Source organism: Chinchilla lanigera, unplaced genomic scaffold, assembly GCF_000276665.1.
Source record: "Chinchilla lanigera isolate Chin_1 unplaced genomic scaffold, ChiLan1.0 scaffold00041, whole genome shotgun sequence".
NCBI lineage: Eukaryota > Metazoa > Chordata > Mammalia > Rodentia > Chinchillidae > Chinchilla > Chinchilla lanigera.
In genome coordinates, this window is record NW_004955442.1 from 12,702,706 (window position 1) to 12,730,003 (window position 27,298).

General features: G+C 48.2%; 1 protein-coding gene across 2 annotated transcripts; it reads left to right on the forward strand.

Annotated features, from left to right (window-relative positions):
* Nucleotides 1-1,840: 1,840 nt before the first annotated feature.
* Nucleotides 1,841-15,200, forward strand: Sept12 (septin 12). Of its 2 annotated transcripts, XM_005391271.1 has the most exons (10): nt 1,841-1,888; nt 2,329-2,523; nt 4,306-4,431; nt 4,502-4,583; nt 6,337-6,474; nt 6,622-6,739; nt 6,828-6,923; nt 13,644-13,740; nt 14,711-14,762; nt 14,853-15,200. In XM_005391271.1, the coding sequence occupies exons 2-10, from the start codon at nt 2,361-2,363 to the stop codon at nt 15,067-15,069; spliced, it is 1,089 nt and encodes a 362-aa protein (XP_005391328.1). In that variant the 5' UTR covers nt 1,841-1,888; nt 2,329-2,360; the 3' UTR covers nt 15,070-15,200. The 2 variants fall into 2 exon arrangements, with proteins under 2 accessions (XP_005391328.1, XP_005391327.1); XM_005391270.1 differs by having other exon boundaries at nt 1,849-2,523.
* Nucleotides 15,201-27,298: the final 12,098 nt, after the last annotated feature.

The window sequence follows — 27,298 nt, forward strand, 5'->3', positions numbered from 1 at the left end:
GTTGTCTCAGGAGAATTGAGCAGTGGTTGCAACAGAGACCTTTGGACCAGCAAAGTCTGTAGTCAGGACTGTGTGGCCCTTTACAGACAATGTTCCCCGAGGCCTGGGACAAAAGACTGCTCTGAGTTTGCAAAGGCGGGTACCAGACAGCAGGTAGGCAGGGACAAAGTGAGATGAGCTGGTGAAAGAAGCATCGTCAGAGACACTAGGGATGAGTGAGGACTGTGAAGAAAGGGGAATTCTTTTTTTTTTGGTTTTTCTCCGGTACCGGGAACCGAACTCACGACGTTGCGCTTGCCAGGCAGGCGCTTTTGCCGCTGAGCTAAATCCCCAGCCCCTAAGAAAGGGGAATTCTGAGCTGGGGTGTATCAGTGGTAGCATGCACAAGCGCTGGGTTCCACCCCTAGCACAGAATGAATGAATGAATGAATGAATGAATGAATGAATGATAAATAACTATTGAGATGTCGCAGTTTAATTACCAGAAGCAACAGGGACTTCTTACTGACGGCCCTCCTCTCCTACCCTCCTTTTTTATTTTTTTCAGTGCCGGAGGGTTGAACCCAGCCCCTTCTTATGGAGCTACACCACTGCTACCACTTATTTTTTAATTCGAGACAGGGTCTTACTGAATCACTGCGTTGCCAAGCTAGGCGTGAACTAACCTGTCTGCCTGAGCATCTAAGAGAGCTGGGGTTGCAGGCCTGCTCCACCAAGCCTGGCTCCTCCCATCCTCTTCCCCTTGGCCAGTGCAGTCTGCCCTGTCTCCCTTCCCCGAAATGTAGGAAGCTTCTCTTACCTGCCTCTGTCTGGGGAACATTTCCCGGCCGCTCCCTACCCATCCAGGTCCTTGCCGGTACTTGTGCTGGGACCTCTTCTGTTTCTGGCCAGCATCTCTAATGGCTCAATAACCCCTTTTATCCCAGAGATCCCGCAGCCTCTAGAGTTTTGGTTTAACAGCTCTGGCAATAGTCAGCATGTGCCATCTCGAGAGGGAAAGGTGGCCCTGGCTGTCATCTTAAGATGCTGGAAATCCAGGCATTCCTGTGAACAAAGGACTCAGCCAGAGGGCCAGCTGTGCTGCTTCCTCCCCGTGGGTCCTTGAGCCGCTGGCGTGGGCTGTCTGTCTCTGCGCTGGGGCTGGCAACTGCAGGTACTCCAAGGGGTGGTGACTACTGAACAGGGGAACCTAGGGCCACCAGAACAATCCCACGCGGTCTCTTGTTTTTTCAGTGCTGCAGTTTAAAATTCGATGGTGCCAACAATTGAAGGACCGAAGAAAACTCCGCTTTGGGGCTGTGACTCCTGGGTTTCCGTCCCCTGGCAGAGTCCAAACCCAGCTCCGACATTTTGCAGCTGGTGGCCTTGGTGGCAGGCACTGCCCTGGGGGCCTCAGCTCCCTGTCTAAGAGGAAGTCATTGTGTGATGAGTCAGGGTCCCGCTGAGTATGACACTGTGAACATGACAGGGTAAAGGACCTGGAGCGTAGCTGGCCATGGTGGCACACACCTGTAATCCCAGCAGTCTGGGAGGCTGAAACAGGAGGATTAGAATTCAAACCCAGCCCAGGCAATTTAGCAAGACCTTGTCTCAAACAATAAAAAGTATTAAAAAAAAAAAAAAAAAGGCTGCAGACAAGTTTAGTATGAGAATCCTAGGTTCGATCCCCAATACCACAAAATAAATAAATATTTTTTTTAAAAAATAAAGAGCCTGAAGGATCCACTCACATTCCTGCTGAGGGTGGGAAGGGGGCTCACGGGAGGGAGGGGCAGAGCTCAGATTCTGCAGTTAACGGCCGGCCCTCCCCTCCCCCTCACACACAGGCACACGCCAGGGCCTGCGGCTGCTCGCGGCTGCTCGGAGCTCCACGGCACTCACCCGCCAGGTGCTGGGGTCCCCTGCGAGGCCAGCACAGCTGGTTGCCAGCCCTCCTCGCCTCCCTCCCCTTACAGCCTGGGCCTCGGCCTCTACCTGTCTGTGAATCTGTGTCCTCCTGCCTGTCTTTCTCCGTCTCTGCCAATTCTCTGTGTCCCCCACATACTCCGAGTGGCCCCTGCAGGACTCCTGTGGCTACAGACAGCCCCTGGGCGTTGACAAGTCCCAGCGGGCATCTTGCCTGCCCTGAGGGTGGGAAGGGCAGACCTCTGGGGCTACAGCGGCTCCGGATGGGGTTTGGTCTCTCCGGCTGTGAGCAAAGCAGACTTGGGCTTACCCGGGTGGCATAAAGGGTGGCGTGGCTGTCAGCAGAACGCTGTGTTGGGGTGCTGGCATGAGCACTCCGGGGTCTCCATGAGCCCCAGCAACAAGGCCTTCTCCCAACTGCAGCCTGAAACAGGCATCTTTGTGTCCTTGGTCCCATGGACGCCCTGAGGGCATCCCCCTCCCCCGGCTCCTCAAGGCCCTCCAGCCCCAGGATGGCGCCCTGTGAGATGCCTGCGCCTGTGGGCATTGAGGCCGTGCTGGACCAACTGAAGATCAAGGCCATGAAGACGGGCTTTGAGTTCAACGTCATGGTGGTGGGTGAGTGAGGAGCTGGGGCCTCCTGGACCCTGGGCTTGAGTATGTCACTCAGCTCCCCAGCCGCAGTCTCCCCGTAGGTTAAGGGGTCCTGATCCTGATAGGTGGTAGGAGTGTTGTCCTTGAAAATCTGGGAGACGCCAACCATTACAGACAAAAAGTATCCACACACTCCAAGGAAGTGACCAGGAATAATGGGGAGAGGGTCAGACTCCTGGACGTGGTGACCCAAGCATGAGCTTACTGTGCTAGTGATGCTGATTCATCGTGATTACTTTGTAGAAAATTCACTGAACTAGCCAGGTATGATGCAATATGCTTGTAATTCCAGGACTTTGGGAGGCTGAGGCAGGAGGATCAGAAGTTCAGCCCCAGTCTGAGCAATTCAGCAAGGCTCTGTCCAACACATTTTTAAAGGGTGGGGGATGTAGCTCAGTGAGAAGGCTCCAGGTTTAATCACCAGTACTACCACACACACAAAAACAAATTGCTGAATTGCCTATCTGTGAATGAATGAACAAAATGTAGTTTATTCCTATAATGGAATATTATTCAGCCACCAAAAAGAACGACTGCCACATACTACAAAATGAATGAACATTATGCTAAAGAAAAGAAACCAAGCCCAAAGGCCCCATAGTGTATTTTCCCTTGACAGGATATGTCCAGAATAAGGAAATCCATTAGGGACAGAAAGTAACTTGGTGCCAAGGCTGGAGAGGGGAAAAGGGAGTGAGTGCTTCAAAGGTACAGGATCTCATCTGAGGTTGTGAAAATGTCATGGAACTAGGCAGAGGTGGTAATTACACATTATAAACATAGTTAACATCACTTTACTGTGCACTTTAAAATAACAGTATATAAGTGTGAAATCACAGTCTGTTATCCCAGCACTCTGGGGTCTGAGGGAAAAGGATCACCAAGTTCAAACACAGCCTGGGCAACATAGGAAGTCCATAACTCAAAATTTAAAAAAAAAAAATTAAAAAAGAGTTGGCCTTGGTAGCCCAGTTCCTCAGGAGACTGAGACAGGAGAATTAAAAGTTCAAGGCCAGCCTGGGCTACGTAGCAAGACCCTGTTTCCTACAGTAAATAAATAAATTACATATGTGTATATATATATATATATATATATACAGCTCAGTGGCACAGTGCCTGCCTGGCAAGCGTGAGGTCATGAGTTCAAGTCCCAGTACCAAAAATAAATAAATAAATAAATAAAATATGTAGTTCTAAAGGGTTGGAGATATAGCTCAGCAGTAAAGTGCCCCTGTCTTTGATACCCAGTAAAAAAGAAAAACCAACTAATTTTGTGTTATATAAATTTTACCCCCATAAAGAAACAAGGAGAGCATTAAACCAAACGTTTACAATTCTATGCACTTGTCCATAAACAGTTTATTTTCCAAGCCAGATTATCGGTAATCCTAGAATCTGGGAAGCCAGGGCAGAAGGGTTGCTGTGAGTTCAAGGCCAGTCTGAAATACACAAGGAGACCCTGTCTCAAAAAAAACAAAACAAAGCCAGGCGTGGTAGCACACACCTGTAATCCCAGCACTCAGGAGGCGGAGGCAGGAGGATCATTGCAAGTTCCAGGCCAGCCTGGGCTACAAAGTGAGTTGAAGGTCAGCCTCAACTGCATAGCGAGACCCTGTCTCAAAAAAAAACAAAAACAAAAAACAAAAAGAAAAACCAGTTTGTTTTCCAAAAAAGGGTATTTATTTAAGAGTTTGAGAGATGCAGCCTAAAATGCTCACCTTGACCGCTGTCGTCTGTCCCTCCCAGGGCAGAGTGGGCTGGGCAAGTCCACAATGGTGAACACGCTGTTCAAGTCCAAAGTATGGAAGTCGACCCTGCCAGGCCCGGGGGTACCCACGCCCCAGACGCTGCAGCTGCACTCGGTGACCCACAGTGAGTGAGCCCAGGGCAGCCCCGCCACCCCACCGCCCGGGCCAGCCTCACCCTCTGCTGTCCCTTGCAGTCATCGAGGAGAAGGGCCTGAAGCTGAAGCTCACAGTGACAGACACACCTGGCTTCGGGGACCAGATCAACAATGACAAGTGGTGGGTCCGGGAGAGCCTACTCCTGCTGCTGCCCTTCCAACCTCCGGGAGATCCCCAGCAGTGTCATCTTCCAGCCTCAGTTTCCTTGTCTGTATAGTGGGTGTCCTCGACTGTCCCTCTACACGATGGAGAGGGCAGTACCTAAAGCTCTCAGCTGGCCGTCTGTACGAAGGGAGCCTCAGGAAAGATCCGTGTAGCCCACACCCCCCGAGTCAGAATTCCTGAGTCAGGCTCAGCTCCGTAACCAGGACTGGTCATGGAGATCTCAGAGCCTTGGGGCGAGGGGGGAGGACACACTCATTAAGAGGAGTTGGTAACACACACACCCAAGATCAGCTGCCAAATTTGTGGGATACAGTGCAATGACAATGTGGCGCCCCTAATTCAAGAATTATTAAGACTATCAGCCAAGGTATGGCGGCACATGCCTGTAATCTTAGCTATGCAGGAGGCTGAGGCAGAAGGATCCAAATGTGAGGCCAACCTGGGAAACTTATCAATGTAGACCCTATCTCAAAGGAAAAAATAAAAAGCTCTGGGGATGCAGCTCAGTAGCATAGCAACCTTAGTTCAGTTCCCACTACCACCACCAAAAAAATTATAAGACCACAGACTTCTACATTTGGTACTCTGTGTGAATGCGCTGCAGCCCTCCCGTGAAGATGGCCTTGCACATGATGCTTTGTTGAGCACCTACTATGTGCTGGGCTCTGCTCTGGACATGGGCAATCCAGTAAGGAATAAGACAGGTGGACACCCTGGCCTCCATAGAAAAGGGAGCACAGGGAAGAGAGATGATGAACAAAATCAGTTATGGGGGAGCTAAACCTAAAATACATTATCCAGCCAAGTCTTTAGGGGTGGTTACTGGGGATTTAACCAGGGAGTACTGAAGTATATCTTCAGCCCATTTTATTTTGAGGCAAGGTCTTGTTAAGTTGTCCTGGCTGGCCTCAGACTTGCAATTCTTCTACCTCAGCCTCTGAAGTAGCTAGGATTACAGACATGTGCCACTGAACCAGGCTGAATGAGAACATTTGTGAGCATGAAAGAGGCCATAGGCGTGCAAGGCTGTGGAATCCATCTCCTGGAAGGATGGCTTTGGGGCAAACTTCCTGGAGAAGAGAAGGGAGGCACATGGATGTGCAGGGGAACAGTGGTCCAGGCAGAGGAAGCAGCAAGTGCAAAGCCCCTGAGGTGGGGCAGGCCTGACACCTGAGGAGGGAGAGGGCAGGAAGGAAAAAGGTGTGAGGTGATATAGAACCTTGTAAGGCAATGTAAGGGCTTTGGCTTTTCTTTGGCCACTGGAAGTTGAGCAGAAAAAGGATACAACGTGACCTTCGTTTTGTCTTAGTTTTGTAGTGCTGGGGATGGGATTCAGGGTCTCATGGATGTTAGGCAAACCCTCTACCATTGTGCCACATCCCCCTCCCAACCCCTCTTTTAAAGAATCTGTTCAAGAGGAAAGAACCCACAGAGAGAAGTCAGGAGACTCCTGCAACAGTCTTGTGAGCAGGCTGAGGCCAACTGTGTCATTTAATGCTCACCTCTCCCGTACAAAGCAGTTGCTGCTATTGTCCCCATTTTACAGGCCAGGACACTGAGACCTCAGGACGAGAATGGCAGGGGGTTCACTCTGTGTCTCTCTGATGATGCAGGGGATGGGAAGGGGAAGAGTAGACCATCCAGAGGACCAGGGAGGCACAGCAGAGGTCTTGGGATGGGGATCTGAGCGGCGGCATCTCCACGCCAGCTGGGAACCCATCCTGGGCTACATCAATGAGCAGTATGAGCGGTACCTGCAGGAGGAGATTCTCATCACGCGCCAGCGCCACATCCCCGACACCCGGGTGCACTGCTGTGTGTACTTCGTGCCACCCACTGGGCACTGGTGAGGTGGCTGGACCAGCCTGGGGACGGACACCTGCATGGGGCGGAGACGAGAAAGAGGGGTCCCCAGGGCGGGCTTCAGGCTGCCTCTCCCATCACTCACACATATGACGCCACCGCCACTGCTGTCCCTGCCCTGCCCGGGCAGTCTGCGGCCCCTGGACATCGAGTTCCTGCAGCGGCTGTGCCGGACTGTGAACGTGGTGCCCGTGATCGCCCGGGCTGACAGCCTGACCATCGAGGAGCGTGAGGCCTTCCGGAGCAGGGTGATCTGGTTGTCCGAGGCAGGGCTGGGGTCAGGCTGCCAAAAAGAATGGGCAGAGCAGGCTGAGGTCACCTGTGTTTGGTCCCCAGATCCAGAAAGACCTGAAAAGCCACTGCATCGATGTGTATCCACAGAAGCGCTTTGATGAGGATGCCAATGACAGGATTCTCAACAGCAAGATCCGGGTAAGAGCCAGGGATGTAGCTCAGTGGCACAGTGTCTGCCTGGCAAGCACAAGGTCCTGAGTTTGATTCCCGGTCCCAAAAAAAGATCTTTTTTTGTCGGGCATGCTGGCGCATGCCTGTGATCTCAGCACTTGGGAGGCTGAGGCAGGACCATTGCAAATTTGAGACCAGCCTGGGCTACAAAGAGAGCTCAAACCCAGCCTGAACTGCATAGCGAGACCCTGTCAAAAAGACAAAAAAGAAAAAAACAAAAAGATCCAGGTAAGAGGCAGTAGGGGCCACAGGCTGGTGGGACTGAAGCTGGTGATCTTTCCACTCATCCTCTCCTTCTGAGGGTTCACTTCTTTCTACAACTCCAGGAAATTTGCATATATGGTATTTCCAGCAGACTAGAATTTCCATTCGTCCACTAACTCCAGGTCTATGTCCACTGAACAGGAGGAAATGTTCATAATCACATCTATTATGGAGCTTGTGTTATGAAGATATAAAGCACCCTTACAACTCGACAATAAAAGACAACCCAATTTAGAAGTAGAAGCAAGGCTGGGCAAGGTGGTACATGCCTATAAGCCCAGCACTCTGGGAGGCTGAGGCAGATGGGTTATAAATTCAAGCCCAGTCTGGGCAGCTTCGTGACTTAGCAAGACTCTCTCCCAAAATAAAAATAAAAAATATTAAAAGAGTAGGGGATATAGCTCAGTGTAAAGGCCCTGGGTCAATCCCTAGTGCCCTCACACACACACACACACACACACACACACACACACACACACACACACACACACAAAGAGCAAGGGCTGGAGGTGTAGCTCAGTGTAAGGTGCTTGCTTAGCATGTGCAAGGCCTTGGGTTCAATACTCAGCATTGCAAAAAGAAAAACAAAATGGGCAAAAGATTTGAATAGTTATTTCTCCAAAGATCTACAAATAGCTAAAAAGGACACAAAAATGTGTCTAACACCATCTCTGTGGGTCATTAGGGTAATGCAAATCAAAACCACAGTGAGCAGACTATACCTGTCTGAGCGGTGCCTTAGTCAGTTTTCTGTTGCTATAACTGAACTCCTGAGACTGGGAAACGTATAAAGAAAGAACCTCATTTAGATCACAATAATGGAAGTCGGAGATAGAGTGGCGACATAAGTGCAACTTCTGGTAAGGGCCTCATGCTGTTCCCAGCACAGTGGAAATGTGCAAGGACAGTGGATATGTGCAGAGAGGTGACATGGGGAGAGGAAGCAAGGAAAAAACCAGGGAAGCCTGGCTCACTTTGCAACAGCCTGCTCTCAGGGTGACTCATCCAGTGCCATGAGAACAACTCCTCCCTCTGTAGACAGTGTTAGCCTACTGGGGAGGGTTCCGCCCCTCCACACACCTCCCGCTGGGCTCCAGCTCCAACGCTGCCGCAACAGCCATCACCTCTAACTGGAGTCGTTTTTTCTCTGTTTTAACTTTTATTAGTACACGTTTGCAGTACACAATGATTACATTTCTTGGGTGGAGTTGGTACATGTCCATCACACATCACAATTCTTTTCTCATTCCCTTCCCCTCCTCTCCCTCCCATCTCCCTCTATCTTTTGATCCCCTTTCCCCTCTCATTTACAAAAGATCTATCTTCCTATTTCTTATTATTTCCTGTATAAGAGAAACTATGTAGTACTCACTCTTGTGTGTCTGAGTTATTTCACTTAATATTATGGTCTCAAGTCGCATCCAATTTACTACAAATGACTCCAGTTTATCCTTCTTTATTGCAGAGTAGTACTCCACTGTGTATAAATACCACATTTTAAAATCCATTTCTTTGTTGATGGACATATAGGCTACTTCCAAGATATAACTATTAAGAATTGTGCTGCTATAAACATGAGTATGCATGTAGCACTGTAGTATGATGTCTTTAATTCTTTGGGGAAAATACCTAGAAGGGAAATAGCTGGGTGTAATGGAATTTCTTGGTTTTTTTTTTTTTTTTAAGGAATCACCATACTAATTTCCATACTGGTCATACTAGTTTACACTCCCACCAACAATATAGGAAGGGTTCCTTTTTCCCCACAGCCTCACCAGTATTTGTTATTGTCTGATGTCATTCTTTATGGCATATGGAGTAAGGTAGAATCTCACTGTTGCTTTAATTTGCATTTCTCTAATACATAGAGATATTGAACATTTTTCCATGTATTTACTAGCCATTTGTACTTCTTCCGAGAAATGTCTATTTATCTCAGCTGCCCATTTTCTTTGGTACCAGAAATCAAACTCAGGACCTTGCGCTTTCCAGGCAGGTGCTATGCCGCTGAGCTGTATCCCCAGCCCTCATTTTTTGATTGAGTCTTTTACTTTTGGGAGATCTGATTTTTTTTAGTTCTTTACTTATTCTAGATATTAGTCATTTATCGGAGGAATCACTAGCAAAATTTTTTTCTCTGTACTTGAGTTTCAGAAGAGAGACAAACCACACTCGCATTGCAGCACAAGGCCATAATAAAAAGCAAGTGTTGCCCCGGGTGCAGAGGAGCTAGCGCCTCGCACACTGCCCGTGGACTGTACAGTGGTGCAGTAGGTTGAGAAGTAGTCTGGCGGCACCTCAAACGCAGCAACATCCATTACTATAGGGCCCAGTAACTACACTACTGGGCTGCAAACACACATCCCTGAAAACATACACTCACACTCAGAAAATGAAGCCGGGATATAGCTCAGCAGCACAGTACCTGCCTGGCAAGCATAAAGTCATGAGTTCAATTCCCGGCACCAAAAAAAAGAAAATGAAAGCACATGTCTGCTCAAGAAAACTTGTATGTGAATGTTCCCAGCAGCACTAAACATGACAGCCCAAGGGTGGAAATGACCCAACTGCCCATCAATGGATGAATGGGAAAACACAACATGGGACGGTGCCCACACCCTGGACCATGCTCAGCTACAGGAAGGAAGGAAGCACAGACACAGGCAGCAGCATGGGTGAACTGCAAACACTGTGCTAATTGATTTTTTGTTTGTTTGCTTTTGTCTTTTTGAGACAGGGTCTCGTTATGCATTTCAGGGTGGGCTTGAGCTCACTTATGTAGCCTAGGCTGGTCTCAAACTCCAACCAAGCCAGGAGTGGTGGCACATGCTTGTAACCCTAGCACTCGGGTGGCTGAGGCAAGAGGATCATTGCAAGTTCGAGACCAACCTGGGCTACAAAGTGAGCTCAAGGCCAGCCTGAACTACATAGCAAGACCCTGTCTCAAAAAGACAAAAAAGATTACAGACATGCATCACCACGCCCGGCCACGCTGTGCTAGTTGAAAGATACAAAAGGCCACATATTGTGTGATGGTATTTATATGAAATGTTCAGAGCAGGCAAATCCATAGAGACAGAAAGTAGGTGAGCATGTTCCTAAGGCTGGGGAGAGGGGAGAATGTGCGTGGGTTTTCTTTTTAAAGTAATGCAAATGTTCCACAGTTAGTGATGAAGGTTGTGTACCTGGTGAATGTACTACAACCCACGGAACTATACACTCTATTTAGTTAGTTAGTTAGTTGTTAGTTAGTGAGCTAGTTAGTTAGTTGCTTTTGTGGTACTGGGTACTGAACTCGGGGCCCCAGCCCTTTTTTGATTTTTTGAGAAAGGGTTTTGCTAAGTCACTAAAATGACTAGTCTGGGCTCAAACGTACAATCCTGCCTCAGGCTTCCAGAGTGCTGGGATTATAGGCATGTGCCACCATGCCTGGCTTGAACTATGTTCTTTAGCAGGGTAGAATTTATATATGTGAATTATACATCAATAAAGCTGTTATAAAAGAAGAAAGAGACAGACAGGCAGAGGTAAGAAACAAGCAAGCTCACATCTTCATTTTCTCCAAGTCAGCTGAATTCCTACCCTAAGTCCCCATCCTGCCACCTGTGTGGCCCATTCACTGTCAGTCTGTCCAGATTCTGGAGAACCAGGACTCATCAGCCATAGAGCCCAGGCCCCAACCCTCTCCCAGGGACTCTGCCAGCCTCCACAGTAGGAACAGGAAGACTGCTTCCTTCACAGCTGGGGCCTGCATGCGATCTCGGCCCCACCCAGGCTCATGGACAGTGGTCTCTCTAAGCAGTGGAAAAATCCCACATCTATACACGGAGGCCTCCTTCTCATCGGTGAGCCCCTTCTTCCCCTCCCCACTGAAGCAACAAACCAGTTTCCTGTGGGAGGTTCCAAAAGCCTGATCTCCATCGGCTTGTGCTTTCTGTCCTGAAGCAGGCCAGTCGCTGCTAGAACAGAGATTGGGGAATTACCAGGCGAACACACTCAATGTCTCAATAAATCCTTCACACACATGCATTTAGCGTGGGCTGGCACACAATAAGCATGCAACTATAGTTACTATTATTAATCTTATTCCCCATACAAGTTAACTTGTCAAAATAAAAATAGGAGTTGGGGATACAGCTCAGTGGTATAGAGTGCTTGCCTGGCATGCACAAGGCCCTGGGTTTGAGCCCCAGAACATTAATAAATAATAAATAATAATAATAACCGCGAGGCTTGGTGACATGTACCTGTAACCCCAGGTACTTGCGAGGCTGAGGTAAAAGGATTGCAAGTTCGAGGCCCACCAGGGAAACCTAGTGAGTCCCTGTCACAAAATAAAAAATGGCTGGGGATGTCGCTCAGTGGTAGAGCATCCCTCTATCACTTCTCAGTATTACAAAATAGATAAAATAGACAAATAACCCCTTTGGAGATTACACATTTGAATTTCCACTTGTGCTCATAATAGTGACAGCAACTAGATTTTACAGTAGGTAGGGGAGGCTTAGCAAACTTTTTGCAAAGGGTGGGATGGTAAATGTCTCAGACTTTCAGACAGTCTCTGCTGTGATCACTCCACTCTGCTGCTGCGGCCCACAGAGCCGCAGACAAGAGAAGAGGAATGAATAGGCTTCGCTGTGCACCCGTAAAACTCTGAAGGAAACCGGGCAGCTGGCCCAGGGTCGCTGTGAGCCATAGCTTGCCAGAGCCTGGTTTACAAAGTCACTTATTAAAAATTGTATGAAAAATACAATTTCATAGCAAAATCGTAAGAGAATAATAACAGTTAATACATTATCAGAGTACAAGACATAGACAAAAGGGATTCTTACAAACCAGATGTGGTGGTGCACTCCTGTAATCCCAGCACTCAGACGGCTGAGGCAGGAGGATCACCGTGAGCTTGAGGCCCTCAGCTACATAGTGAGTTGAAGGCCAGCCTGGGCTACACAGTAAGACCCTGTCTCAAAAAACAAAACAAAAAGGATTCTTACAGAGAAGAAACAGATAAGAGCACAAAACTTTTTTTTCAGTGAACTAAGAGAAACTAGTATAAAAGAAAAAATTAGCATAAATATTAAAATAGTTTTGAAACAATGGAATAGGTAATTTGTCAGACACATGAGATTAAATATCACATGGTTTCTCTTATATGAATACAAACACACACACACAGAAAGAATAAAAGAGAAGACAGATAAATAGGAAATAGGGAGAAGTTCAAGGGCAAAGTCAAAGTCACTTATTTTGATCTTAGAAGGTGATTACTAGGCCTAATGTAGTGGCACACACCTGTAATCCCAGCACTCAGGAGGCTGAGGTGGGAACATTACTCACTATGGAGTTCAAGGCCAGTTTGGGCTAAATACAAAGTGAGTTCAAAACCAGCTGGACTATAAACCGGGTGTGACAGTGGTCATCTCAGCACTTGAGAGGCTGAGGCAGGAAGATCACCATGAGTTCAAGGCCAGTCTGGGCTACATAGTGAGTCCAGCCTGAAATACATAGTGAGACCCTGTCCAAAAAAGGGGAGAGAGTTTCATGCCCCAGGTAAGAAGTTAATGTTGGCAACATTATATATTTTTCTTTTCTTTTAGCAGTTCTGGGGATTGAGCCAATGGCCTTGCATATACCAAGTGCGGGCTTTATCACTGAGCTACACTTCCCAGCCCCAAGATTATATTATTAACAAGGTTACTAGCAAAAACACAATTTACCAGCCATGGTGGTACACACCTATAATCCCAACCCTGGGAAGACTGAGGCAGAAAAGGAGGATCACTGCAACTTCAAAGCCAACCTGGGCTACGTAGTTAGTTCAAGGCCAGCCTGAACATCGCAGCAAGATCCTATTTTATTTTATCTATCTATTTATTTATTCTCTTTTTGAGACAGGGTCTCACTATGCAGTTCAGGCTAGCTTAAACTCACTTTGTAGCCCAGGCTGGCCTCGAACTCACAACGATCCTCCCGCCTCAGCTTCCCGAGTGTTCAGATTATAGACGTGTGTGCCACCACACCCAGTCATAAGGTATGATTTTAAAAAACACAAAAAACAAAAAGACACAGTTTCCAAGGGTTATTCTGCTAATTTTTGATTATGTCATACCCTTATCACTGGTCACAAAGCTCTATGCCAATCCTGCTAGTGTTCCCATTTTACAGATGAGGCAACAGAGGTGTGGTATTAGCTTTTGTGTCTGTGGACTCCTTAGAACTTGTTTTTTTTTTTTTTTTTTTTGGTTTCTCTCCGGTACCAGGAACCGAACTCACGACCTTGCGCTTGCCAGACAGGCGCTTTGCCGCTGAGCTAAATCCCCAGCCCCTCCTTAGAACTTTTGCCCCATCTCAACAAAGGACAGTGTCCTCCTCTGCCTCAGTACCTCCCCCACCGGCCCATCCTCCCATCTTCTCCTGCCCTAGGAGCGAATCCCGTTTGCCGTTGTCGGGGCAGACCAAGAGCACTTGGTGAATGGGAGGTGTGTCCTGGGCCGGAAGACCAACTGGGGCATCATTGAAGGTCAGTGCTGGGAGCCTGGGAGGATGCAGGTGAGGGCAGGCTGGAAATCAAGGCATGTCCTATGCCTTCAGCATCCTGGGTACTCCCCCAGGACCTGGGTGGTTAAGTCCATGGACAGGGGCCAGACAGACTTGAGAAAGGCCCCTCTCCTCATTTGGGAGGCCTTGGGCAAATTAACATCACCTGGGCTCAGTCTCCTCATAGGGAAATGGGTGTTGTTAGAGCAACGTCAACCTCCCAGGGAGCTTGGAGAAGGTAATACCACTGCTTCGGACAATTCCCAGCACCGCAGGTGCCCTGTGGGCTCACTGAATTTACTGTGGGCCTACTATGTGCCAGGCACCACTCTTCAATTTCTGAAGGAATATAACACAAGCAGGACTGTTGAGTCCCTGTCCCCATAGGGCTGAGGAAATAACAGCAGAGGGAGAAATACAGTGAGGGAAGTTGGTGGGAGGGAGGGAAGTAGCAGGAGCCCAGGGAGCCAGACAGCCTGCTGCTGAGGGTAAGCCTGGAAAGTAAGGGACAAGCAGCAGCCTGGCCCTGGCCCCTGATTTATTATTGTCAGCTGTAGAAATATGTGTATTATCTACGGTACAATAAGCATAATATGGGGAGCTGGGGATTTAGCTCAGCGGCACAGCGCCTGCCCGACAAGCGCAAGGTCATGAGTTCGATCCCCGGTATAGGAAAAAAACCAAAACCAAAAAAAAAAAAGAAGAAGAAGAAGAAGAAGAAGTGTAATATGACATAATAGTGATGGCGGGTTGGACAACTTTTTGTAGGAACCACTGTACCAGGTCCAATGAATGAATGAACCAAGGAAGGGGAGGTGGGATAACACAGTGAGAAACGTGGGGAAATGGCAATGGCGGGGCTCAGGTGGCACACAGCATAGGGCAGGTGCTTACTCCGTGCTCGCTGAGAGCAGAGTGGCGGCACAGCACCCAATCAGTACCATGTCTCACAGTGGAGAACATGGCGCACTGTGAGTTTCCTCTCCTGAGAGATCTGCTCATCCGGTGAGGCCTGGGACGTCCTGGGGCTGGGCAGCTGGAAAGGGAGCCCCAGGGGCTGCCATGGCCGGGGCTGACCTGCCTCCCACTGCCCAGCTCCCACCTCCAAGACCTGAAGGACATCACACACAACATCCACTACGAGAACTACCGTGTTGTCCGACTCAACGAGAGCCACCAGCTGCCACGCGGGCCCGGATGGGTGAACCTGGCCCCCGTGAACCTGGCTTCTGCTTCTGCTGGACCGCTGACCACACCTGGGCCCTCAAAGGCCCACAAGTGGGCCCAGGAGGAGCCCAAGTATGAGTTCTGAGCTCTAGAAGATCCGGGCCTGCTGGGCTCCCCAAGTTCCCAGCAGCCAGTGCCCAACACACCGTGTCCTAGAGCATCTGTTAAAGGTGCTCCTTGTCTTTTATAAAAAAAATCTGTGCTTTGATGACAAAAGGCATCTTGTAAATGACTTCTTTGAACTAGCTTCAAATGTTAGGCCAGCGCTCTTTTTTTAAGGAGCTTCACCTGGGCATGTTTTTTTTTTTTTTTTTTTGGTGATATTGGGGATTGAACTCAGGGCCTTGTATTGTTAGGCAAGTGCTCTGCCACAGAGTTACATCCCCAGCCCAAGTCAGCTTCAGATGAAAGCGTGGTTCTTTAAGTAACAATGTAAGACCCAATATCCAAGGTCCTTGAGAGTTCTTCCCCCTCCAATTGAGCCAGAGCTGGACTTCTCACTCCTGACCTGGGGCTGGAACATGAACTCTAAAACCTCTCCATAAGCTGTGCATGGTGATGCACACATGTAATCCCAGCACTCTGGGAGGCTGAAGCAGGAAGATTGAAAGTTTGAGCCTAGCCTGGGTAGCTTAGTGAGACCCTGTCTCAAAATAAATAAAAAATGGCCTGGAGAAGTAGCTCAGTGCAGAGGCCCTGGATTCAACCCTCAGTACCACAAACAGACAAACAAACCACCCTCTCATTGGTGGTAGATCTCTGGCTTTCTCCCAACCCTGAGCCATGTGGGCCCCACCTGACTATTCTCCCAGCCCTAGCAGACTAGGATGGTGAGCAAACGGTTCCCCACGTGCATCTGGCCAGGCTGCTGCAAAAATCCCAGTCAAGCAAGTCACATGAAAAAAAAAAAAAAAAAAGCAAGTCACATGCCTGTTTGTTTGTTTGTTTCTTTTCTTTTCTTTTCTTTTTCTTTAAATTTTGAGACCATGTCTAACTATGTAGCCCAGGCTAGCCTTGAACTCAGGGTGACCCTCCTGCCTCAGCCTGGGATTGCAGGCATACACCACCATGTCCAGTTGATCGGGTCACTCGTGCAGCATTGTTGCTCAGACAAAACTGTTCCTTCTTTGAGCATGCTTGCCACAGCCCAGAGAAATGGTGCAAAGACAGAGGCGCCAGCAACAGGATGGCTCCGGGGCAGAGGACCTGTGGCACCGTGAGTGAACCGTTCTCTCCCACGACACTCAGCACAAAAACAGACAGACTTCATGGGATTTCATGTGGTGGGGCTGAAGCTCATTCAGTTTGGTAATTAAAGGAAGAGGGACACCTACAACCCAAGGGCAGGGAGACACCCCAGCTCCTGGAAGGACGAGGTCACGGTGATGATCAGTGACAACAGTAAACAGTATACTATCCTAGCTACAAGTCACTGCCTTCATGAAGCCCTCCTTGACTTCCCCAGGTGAATCACACGGTTTGTCTTCCGATCAGTCTCCTCCATTAGAATGGGGCCTCTGTGACAGTAGATATATGTTTCATCTCTGCAGCCAGCACATGGCAGGCACTCAGGATAAAACTATTTACTTAAAGAACCCTGTGCTGCCTGCCCCATAGTGGTGACCACTGAATTCACTCTCCTACCTCTCCACTGTATCCCGGTTGACTCCAGGCGTGGGTTGTTTTGGCCTTGGAGCCCATGGCCACACACATCACCCATAAGCAAGCTCTTAGAGGTGGCAAGCTGAAACCTGGAGGAGGAGACACTGCCCCATGCTGCAGCCCATTCCCACACTTAAAATTAGCCCCAGGCAATACGAAAATGTCTACAATATTTCTACAGCGCACATTCTTTGGTTCAGTGCTTGCATTTCTAGGAATGGGTATTAGAGATAATCCTGCATGCCTCAACCTCAGCACTAGTGACATTTAAGGCTGGATCATTCTTTGCCATCCTGTGCACTGTAGGATGTGTAGCTGCATCGCTGTCCTCCATCTACTATACACCAGCAGCAACTCCCCCCACCACACTGTGAAAACAAAATTACTTAGACACTGTCACATGGGGGGGGGGCATCTCCCCAGCTGGAAACCATGACATCCATGGTACATGTACATGGTGTCTAAAAGGGTATCTGAGGTATAAAGGATGGAAACACCCTATCTGTCCAGGAGGTCATCGACACCAGTGTATTATTAGTGTTCTATGGCTGCTGTAACAAAGGTGCCTTGTTACAAATCTGAAGTCAGCATCACTGGGTCATACTGTCTCTAGAGCCGCAGAAGAGAATTCTCTTCCCTGCATTTCCCAGCTTCTGTAACTATGTTACTTGTTTCTGGTACATTTTTCCATTTTCAGAGCTGGTAGCTTAGCTTTCTTTTTTCTTGTGGTGCTAAAGATTGAACCCAGGACCTTTGCACTGAGCTACATCCCCAGGCATAGATAGATGATAGATGATAGATAGATAGATAGATAGATAGATAGACAGACAGACAGATAGGTAGACACAGAGACAGGGTCTTTTTTTAAGTCTTTAAGTTGCTCATGTAAAACCTGAACTTGCAGTTTTTCTGCCTCAGCCTCCCAGAGTGATGGGATATCAGGTATGTGCCACCACACCCAGCCAGCAACTCAGGCTCCCTCCCTCTCCCCCACCACTCCACTAGCTGGGGATTGCCCCAGGGATGGTCTACCATTGAGCTACATTTTTAAATTTTTATTTTGAGATGGAGGTCTTGCTAAATTGCAGGCAGGACTTGAATTTTTGATCTTCTTTCCCACAGCCACCTCAGTGCTGGGATTACAGGTATGCATCACCATGCCCAGGTTAGCAGTTTAGGTTCGTGTTCCGAGAGTCACACTGCCTTGTCCTGGGTCAAATCCCTTTCTGCCTCCCTTTTACAAAGACCCACACTGTTACACAGAACTCACCAAGACAATTCACAATAATCTCCCCACATCGAAATTGCTGAATTTAATCGCATCCATCATATCATATAAGATAATATTATTTGCAGGTTCCAGACTACCAAATGGGTATCTCCAGGGCCATCTTCTAGCCCACGACAGACAGCTCAAGCTTCCAGGGCCCACCACGCACAGGAAAACAGAGCGTTCTGCAGAGAACAAAACAAGGTCACTGCCCCGGAGCTTGAGTCTGTTTTATATCACTTGGTCACTTCTACCACAGATGTGATTAATGATTATCTGTGTAATTATTCTGTCCACTGTATCCCTCTTTTGGTAGAATGCAAACTCCAGGAAAGCGGGTACCTGCTCACCGCCCAGAACGCTGGTGCCTGGTAAAGCTGCCAGATGAAATGATTCAACGTGCAGCTCGGTTTGTTTGTTTGAGACAGAATCTCACTATGTAGTTCAGGCTGGCCTAGGATTCACAGCAATCTTCCCACTTTGCAAGTGTTGGGACTGGAGGTGTGTGCCACCACACACGGCCTCAATGTATAGCTTTTTAAACAGGTGACGGGGATGAATGTTTGAGATTTAACGTCCTTTGCATTGAGCTACATCCCCAAGCATAGATAGATGACAGATAGACAGAGAGACAGGGTCTTTTTAAGTCTTTAAGTTGTTCACGCAAAACCCAAACTTGCAATTCTTCTGCCTCAGCCTCCCAGAGTGATGGGATAAAGGGTATGTGCCACCACGCGGCTGTGGATCCCTCCCCACCCGGGTAGTGGGGATTGAATCCACGGCTTTCGCACTGAGCTGCAACTCCAGCCATTTTAAAATTTTGAGACGAGGTCTCACTGAGTAACTAGGTTGCTCAGGCTTGGCTCTAACTTGCATTCTCCTGCTTTAGCCTCCCAGAGTTCTGGGATTACAGGTGTGCGCCCCCGCCCCCTCCCCCAGGAGGATATTGAGGATCAGCGCAGGAAAGGGGCCAGTCAGCTTTCTCGGTGACAAAGACGCGGCCGCGTGGTGGCTGAAGCAACTTCCTTTGTGCCCCACGCAGACCCGCCTTTTGGAGAGACAGGAAGCCTCGGAGCTGAAGCCAGGGCGGAAGGCCAGACGCCCTCCTCCAGGTCTGCGCTCGCGACTTCCACTTCCGGTGGGCACCATCCTCTTAGGCGAGGCTTTGAAAACAGGGATTCGGGCGAAGGGGCGGGGCCTGGGCGGAGGGGCGGGACCTGGGCGACGGGGCGGGGCCTAGGTTCCCTTGGCCTGAGACACCCGCCCCGGAAGCTGACCTGGCTGTGCACCTACTGTGTGCACTTACCCGCATTACTTCCTTGGTTGCTGGTGCTCTTTACCGCATGTGCCCCAGCACAGGGAGAGAGAGCAGAGCATGTTAAAGTGGAAAATTGGTCAGAATCATATAAAGTCCCTGGGTCAGGTTTTAATAGGCCTGGGTTAGAAACCCGGACTAGAGTAGACTAACCTAATGGTTAGGCGCTAAGGTTGTAAATCAAAGGTTTAGGTTCCAGTCCCATTTCTGTACCTCATAACTGTGTGACCCTCCCTTGGCTTAGTGCTTAAAGCTCTCAAGAGCTCCAGAGGCTTTCTTTCTTTCATTTTTTAACCTGTAAAAGAGATAATCACATACCTCTGTTTTTACTAAATTGGGAACAAACCAAGTGCAGCTATATTTCTCCTTGCGCAAGAATTGATGGCCATTATGTCAGAAAGAAGCAAGAGGAGGGTGGTCAGGCCAGCCTCAGGGGTAGATCGTGTCCCTAGCACGTGCAGACCCTAGGTTTGAAACCCAGTGAAGAAGAAAAAGAAGAACTAAGAGATATTTGGGGTTGGAAGTCCCTGGGGGGTGGAGAAGGAGGCCAGCTAGGAAATGACCTGGGAAATCTTTATCCTTGGGCATTTGGTGTATTTTCAAGTCTTTCTGGGTTTGTTTGAGACTATCCTTGAGCTCTGGGGCTCAAAGAATTCTTCCCTGTCAGGCCTGGAAGTAGCTGGGACTATAGGCATGTGCCTTTGACCCCAGCCTCTTTTCTGGTCTCCCTCCTCTTTCCCCTCTTTTCCTTCCCCTCGTCCTTCTCCTTCTCCTTCTCCTTCTCCTTCTTCTTCTTCTCCTTTCCTCCTCCTCCTCTTTCCCCTTCTCCTTCCCCTTTTCTTCCCCTTCCCCTTCTCCTTCTCCTTCTCCTTCTCCTTCTCCTTCTTCTTCTTCTCCTTTCCTCCTCCTCCTCTTTCCCCTTCCCCTTCCCCTTTTCTTCCCCTTCCCCTTCCCCTCCTCCTTCTCCTCCTCCTCCTCCTCCTCCTCCTCCTCCTCCTCCTTCTTCTTCTTCTTCTTCTTCTTCTTCTTCTTCTTCTTCTTCTTTTTTTCTTTCTTCTTGACAGGGTCTCACAAGGCCACTAAGTTGCCCAGGCTGTTCTCAAACTTGTGATCCTCCTACCTCAGCCTCCCAGAGTGCTGGGATAACAGGCATGCACCGCTATGCCCTGGCCATTCTTTTTTGAAAAAGTACTGCTTTTGAAATGAGAACCAGAGAGAGTGCTTCCTACTTCTTGAGAGCAATCTTCATGCTTGCCAGGAACAGGAGAAACTCACCGACACCAAAAGAGGTTGGGAGAGATGATGCTTCTCTTTGTGGTTGGCTTCAGCCCATAACCAGACTCTGAGGGAACTGAACGTCTTGCCTTTGTTTCTCTTTGCTTAGCTCTGGCCTCCTTCCTTTTCCCAGAAAGCCTTTGAAGAAAGTATTAAAGCCAAGGCTACAGTGGCCTCCCTTCTGGAGGTGGAGTCCCAGGTGAGGGAAGGGTCCTTTTGTCTAAGATTCTACCTGAAAAAGCAATTGCATCATTCCCTGCCCTCCCCTTACTGTGGTTTCCTCAGAGTGCTGCCCTACGGGCATCATGCTGTATGTGCATTTACACATGCTTATTTGCGTATGCTGATCTGTTTCATGTACCTCAAGCCAGACAGAAAATCATTAATCTGCCTGTCATGGTGGCATACACCCATAGTCCCTCCACTCAAGGAGGCTACAGCAGGAAAATTGCAAGTTGAAGCCCAGCCTGGGCAATTTAGTGGTTTAGTGAGACCATGTCTCCAAAGAAAAAAATGTAATAAAGGGCTGGGGATATACCTCAGTGTGAAGGCTTTCAATCCCCAGTACCACCAAATTGTTTTTGCTTATTTGTTTGTTTATTGTATGTCTTCTCACCTAGAAGATCTGTCTTGGTTATTTTATTCACACATTGTAGCTATCCATAGGAATAACTTTCATCATAGGGAATTTGTACCTGTACATGGAATATCTTGTTTCTTCTTTTTTTTCCCATTCCCCTCCCCTCCCTTCAGCCCCTGTTCCCCTCTTTACTTACAAAAGCTTTGTTTCCATTTTTCCTGTTTTTTTTTCTTGTATCTTCTTTCCTTCCCCACCTTTTGTTCCTTTTCATTTGAACATTTTCTTCCCATTTCCCTCCAAAGGCTGTCAACCTAAATAAGTGAGAAACTCTATAAAGAAAAAGGAATTTATTTGAGAATGAATGGGGGATTTACAAATCCAAGGTATAGTGCCATGGCAAACCATGGTGGCCATAAGCACACCAGGGAGACAAAGGAGAGGAGAGGTTTTTAAAGGCAAAATGAAGAAGAGCACTGCACCGTTTTGAAACAATAAACTTTGGTGTCAATCCAGGCTGCGTAGGCAGTTGGAGGAGGACGCAGCCTTTGTGCAAGGCTGTGGTTCTTTGTGCAGGCTTGTGGTTTGGTGCAGCCTCTTACAATACTCCCTATCGGGCAGACTGCGTGAGACCCTCCCTTTAAGGCCTCCTGACTCCTGTTTATTAGAATTTGACTTAAGTAACCGCATTCTGAATCTCACACTTTTCACAAAGCATTTTGGATCTGCATTCAAAATTGGAAGTTCTCACCTAAAAAATCCAGACATCTGGTTTGTTGGGGACAGAAGAAGTCTTGGGCTGGTTGGCAGCTTGGGGCCTGCATCCCCTGTACTTCCTCTTGCCTGACCCTGAGGCCCACACATCTGTTTTTCTTCTAGTAGAGAGAATTTCTCCACAGTCACTGTCATAATTGGTAATACAAAAGAAAGACCTCTTTAAAAAAAAAAAAAAAAAGGACATATTTTAAGGAAAATGAGGGAGATATGTTTTTTGGAAAGCAAGCAAGAATGTTCCAGAATGTTTGGTCTGCATAGTGTGTGTGTTGAAAGTCTAGCTCTGTCTTCCTCTTGGCCTTGTGATGTCTGAACAGGCAATGCTGGTCTGGGTGGAAGGAGATATGAGAACAGAACACACTCTTGGACTCTTTCCATGACTGTGATGTTTGCAGGTCTGGCTCTGTGTAAGGTACTGAATTGTGTTTCCCAGAATTTATATGTTAAAGCCCTAACCTCCAGCACAGTGGCATTTAGGGGTAGGGCATTGTGTCAGCTTCTTGTTGGTGTGATAGAGGGAAGGTTCGCTGGGACCTTGGGAGGTTCTACCCCATAATTGGTTGGCCCATTGTTTCGGACTTGTGGGGAGGCGGCCCATCACGCAGGCAGGAGCATGTGGTGGAGGCCAGTATTTCTCAGTCTCTCAGGAGTTTAAGATACTCAGATGCAAATTCAGTCAGATTATGGACAGAGGGCAGAGAAGAGCTGCAGGTTGCAAGTGAGCGAGTCATCTAGAATTCATTTCTTCTGAGACAGCCTGGGAGAGAAGGCAAAAAAAGTGTAGTCCATTGGGCCGAGCTGTTCTTGCCTGGTTTTTCCATAGAGGGGGTCAGGTTTTAACAACAGCTTTTGGAGGTCATCCAGCCAAAGCCAGCCTGCTCTTTGTTTAGCTAGAGAGTCTAGTCCTACTTGTGTCCTGTAGATATTTCCCAAAACCTATCAAATGGGAGAAAACTTAAAACACTTTAATACCTACTTAGGGGGTTTTAACCTTCCCTGTGGCAACATGGTATTCATTTACCCATTCATTCATTCATCCATTCTGCAAATTTTTGTTTGTTTGTTTGTTTGTTTTGAGACAAGGTTTCATTTTGTGGTTCAGGCTGATCTTGAGCCCATTATGTAGTCCACGCTATCCTCCTGCCTCAGCTTCCCAAGTGCTAGATTTACAGGCATGTGCTACCACACCCAACTTAGCATTTGAAGGCAATTCTTGTCCACTGCAATTGATAAAGAAACTGGTTATGTAAGCCACAGGAAAGAGTTTACTTTGCATTTTATTGTTTGTTTTTTCATGAGGTTTTTTTGAGACCAGTGTCTCACTATCTAACCCAGGCTGGCCTAAAACTTATGGTAATCCTCCTGCCTCCGCCTCAGCCTGCTTAGCGCTGAGATTATAAACTTGCACCACTGTGCCCAGCTTCGCTTCCCATTTTTGGCAACAGAATCTTAATGGTGTTAAAAGGAAAATTTTTGACGGTTAAATTTAAGAGCTTGGGGCTGGGGATATAGCTCAGCGGCACAAGCACCTGCCTGGCAAGCAGGAGGTCCTGAGTTCGATTCCCCGTACAAAAAAAAAAAATTTAAGAACTTACAGTATTTGGGCACAGAAATGATTTACAAATCAATCATTACTCAGAACCAGAAAAGTGTTCAGCTCTGCAAGTAGGCAGTGAATATTTATAGACAGAAGTCCAGAAATAGCTTGATTGGTTACAGCCAGGTGTGTGTCTTATTTGGACATGGTCACCTCCATTGGAAGCCTGTGATTGGCTGGAGCTAGGGTGCTGATGACTGGCTGAGATTCTACTGTTTGTTGTACTCCTAAATTAGGCATTCAGTTTGTTTATATGCTAAACAAACTCTTGCAGTTTATTAAAGCATGTCTCAAAGTACAGAGACAGCCTCAGGCCAAATTTATCTTAACAACTATATGTGCATAGAAATGAAATTTCCCTAAGCAGTTCTCCCTGCAAGGATCATATCCAGAATATGTCCGTAGTGCTCACCGTCGGGAATGTGAAGACTCACAGCAAGGTCTGTTGGCCCCAGGACTTTGATACTGGGCTGGGTCACTGTTTTCTGTGGAGAGCTCTCACGGCATCACAGAATGTTTTTTGTTTTTGTTTTCTGAGACAGGGTCTTGCTATGCAGTTCAGGCTGGACTTGAGTTCACTATGTAACTCAGGCTGGCCTTGAACTCACAATGCTCCTCCTGCCTCAGCCTCCCAAGTGCTGGGAGGTGTTATTTCTATGTGTTGGGAACCTGAAAACTCTTCAGTGTGAGGTTGTATTCAGTGGCATCTTTCACGTGGATCTTGTAGAGAAAGCATCAGCACAGTTCCTTATTTGTTTGAAGTGTATGCTCACAAAGACAATGCCAGTTCTATCCTCCTGGTACAGTGCAAGGCCTTTTCCTTCACAGCTTCTTGGTTCACTCCCTTCTTCTGTATGGGTATAGACATACATATTTATAATTGCCTCGGGAGCCTGTGAGGATGAGAATTTAACTACCTTTGGATGGCCAGGTGTGGTGGTGCATGCCGGTAATCCCAGCACTGAAGAGGCTGAGGCAGGAGGATCACTGTGAGCTTGAGGTCAGCCTGGGTGAGTTCAAGGCCAGCCTGAACTGCATAGCAAGACCATGTCTGAAAACAAACAAACAAAAAACTAGTAAATACCTTTGAACAGCCAGGTGTGGTGGTACACACCAATAATTCCAGAACTATGGAAGGCTGAGGCAGGAGGATTGCAAGTTTGAACTCAGCCTGGGTAACTTAGCGGGACCCTGTCTCAGAATACAAGAAGGAAGGGAGGGAGGGAGGGAGGAAGGGAGGGAGAAAGGGAGGGAGGGAGAAAGGGAGGGAGGAAGGAAGGAAGGAAGGGAGGAAAGAGGGAAGGAAGAAGGGAAGGAGGAAGGGAGGAGGGAAGGAAGGAAGGGAGGGAGGGAGGAAGGGTGGGCTGAGGATGTAAAGGTGTAAAGGTCCTGGGTTCACTCTCCAATAAGTACCCTTAAAATAAAATCTAGGAATAAACAGTGGTACACATCAATCCAAGCTACTCAGGAGGTTGAGGCAGGACGATTACAGGTTGAGGGAAATTTAGCGGGGGGAAAAAAGGGAAAAAAAAGTAGCACTGACACGTGCTGCAATGCAGATAAACCTTGGACGTATTGGGCTGAAAGGAGACAGACACAAAGTCCACACATTAATTTTAGCCCAGCAAGGCCTATGTCAGACCTCTGACCTCCAGAATTACAAAATTAAAAATGTATGTGAGGGGCTGGGGATTTAGTTCAGCGGCAAAGTGCCTGTCTGGCAAGCGCAAGGTCGTGAGTTCAGTTCCCGGTACCAGAGAAAAACCAAAAAATAAAAAAATAAAAAATAAAAAAAATTAAAATGTATGTGGTAGCCAGGTATGGAGGCACACGCCTGAAATCCCCGTGTTGCCCATCAGTTGAGGGTTCATTTGCTCAATTCAGATGGAAATCAGGAATTAGCAAAGTGGAGCTATGCTAGCAGGCCTGAAGTCACCAGATAATGCTTGACATTATGTCCGTGGTTGACATAGCCAGCTACTGGCCCCTCCACTGCTGGCTGCCAACATCCAGTGCCAGCTTGAGCTGGACCCTGCTTTTGGTCTTCGCCGGCTGCTATTCTATGGGGGTCTGCAGGAGTAACCACCCCTAGTGTTTATTCTTCTTTAAGATGAATGTTCTGTCCATCCTCCTGAGGGTAATAATTTAGATTTACATAATCTTTGGGGCCCACGCTACCTGAAAAATAAATCACAAGCTGATTTACAGGACTGTAGGGAGCACTTGGGTTCTTGCTGTACCCCGGGAAGGAGCGGTGGCAAGAATGAGGAAAAAATAGACAAGAGACAAAAGCTGGGATCAGGCGGAGGTCCACCCCCCAGCAGAGAAGGGGAACTGCCTAAGACCAGTAGAGCGTTTATTTATAGCCTCAAGAGGTTGCTTAATTTTCACCTGGCTGTCCAACAATCAGTTAACAAGCTACAACAGCTTGTTTACATGTTTCGAGGACCTCCTGTGTTCTCACAGCTCCCGTGTTCTCCGGCTGGCTTCGTCCTGCACCTGTAATTACTTTCCAGCTTCCGCGGCTCCCAACACAGGCCCACCAAAGCGAGCCTTGATGATGATGATGATGATGATGATTACTATTATTTTGGTCTTTTTGAGACAGTCTTGCTATGCAGTTCAGGCTGGCCTTGAGCTCACTTTGTAGCCCAGCCTGGTCTCATACTCACAATGATCCTCCTGCCTCAGCTTCCTGAGTGCTGGGATTACAGGCGTGCGTCACTACCCCGGGAGAGCTCTTACTTTAACAGGGATTAGAGTGCTGCTCAGAGGAGTCATTACACTGGAGGAAGACCTTTTAGACTAGCCCAACCAGTGTAAGGGGAGTGCTCCGCATAACAGCAGTTGCAGACCTATGATTGGTCCAATTTCAGGCCTATAATTGGTTCAAATTCAGACCTGCTGATTGGTCCAAGGGCAGACCTCTGATTGGTCCAAGGGACTGCGGAGCTCCTGGACAACAGTAGCTGTTGGAGGTGATTTGGTAAGGGGGTGGGCCGATGTGAGCTGTTTGGTGGACAGTTATTGCATCTCCAGGAAAAGCGGCAGGGCTGGAGCTAGGGAATCTTTGGGAAGGCTAGCCATGTTCATCACAGCTAACTGGGGTTCAAGGTGTCGGATCCACTGGGTTCTTGCTGTACCCCGGGAAGGAATGGCAGCAAGAATGAGGAAAACATAGACAAGAGACAAAAAGCTGGGATCCGGTGGAGGTCCTCTCTCTCTCTGAGTGGAGAAGGGGAACTGCCCAAGAACAGTAGAGTATTTATACCGTCGAAAGGTTAGTTAATTTCCGCCTCACTGCCCGGCAGTCAGTTAGCAAGCTACAACGGTTTGTTTACGTGCTTCCAGGAGCTCTCGCGTTCTCGGAGCGCCCGTGTTCTCGGGCTGGTTTCGTAATTACTTTCTAGCCGCTCCCAACATCAAGGATGTTGGGGATGTTAATAATGCGCCCAGATCCCTGATCTCAGCCTTGTTAGGCTGCCCCCATTTCTGGACCGTTTTCAGCTAGGAACTGAGGCTGTTGGAGTCTTCATGAGCCTGAACAGCTATGTGACTGGAAGGTGCAGATGGGCACATCTCTGCGTGCAGCTGCTGGGTGCTGTGCCCACAAGCACCCTGTGTACACACCTGTGCAGCTGCAAGGCCCGTGCACATGTGCACACATGAGGGTGTTCACAGGAGCTTGGGCCTGCAAGAGTCACTTCTCTTCTCCAGGCAGCGGACCTGGGGGGATGATGAACAGGACAGCTTGTTCCTAGGACTTGAGGTGTTTTAGAGGAGAGGTGGCTGCTGGCCTCGGATCCCGGGACCTGTTCCTGCCCTGTACCCTGAGGCTGTGTGC

Bases quoted from the DNA above. Each gene is read 5' to 3' on its own strand.
- Sept12 (XM_005391271.1), top strand. From the start codon at position 2,361: ATGGACGCCCTGAGGGCATCCCCCTCCCCCGGCTCCTCAAGGCCCTCC. The intron at 6,924-13,643 runs GTAAGAGCCAGG...CTCCTGCCCTAG, and splicing joins TTCTCAACAGCAAGATCCGG to GAGCGAATCCCGTTTGCCGT. The intron at 13,741-14,710 runs GTCAGTGCTGGG...CATGTCTCACAG, and splicing joins CAACTGGGGCATCATTGAAG to TGGAGAACATGGCGCACTGT.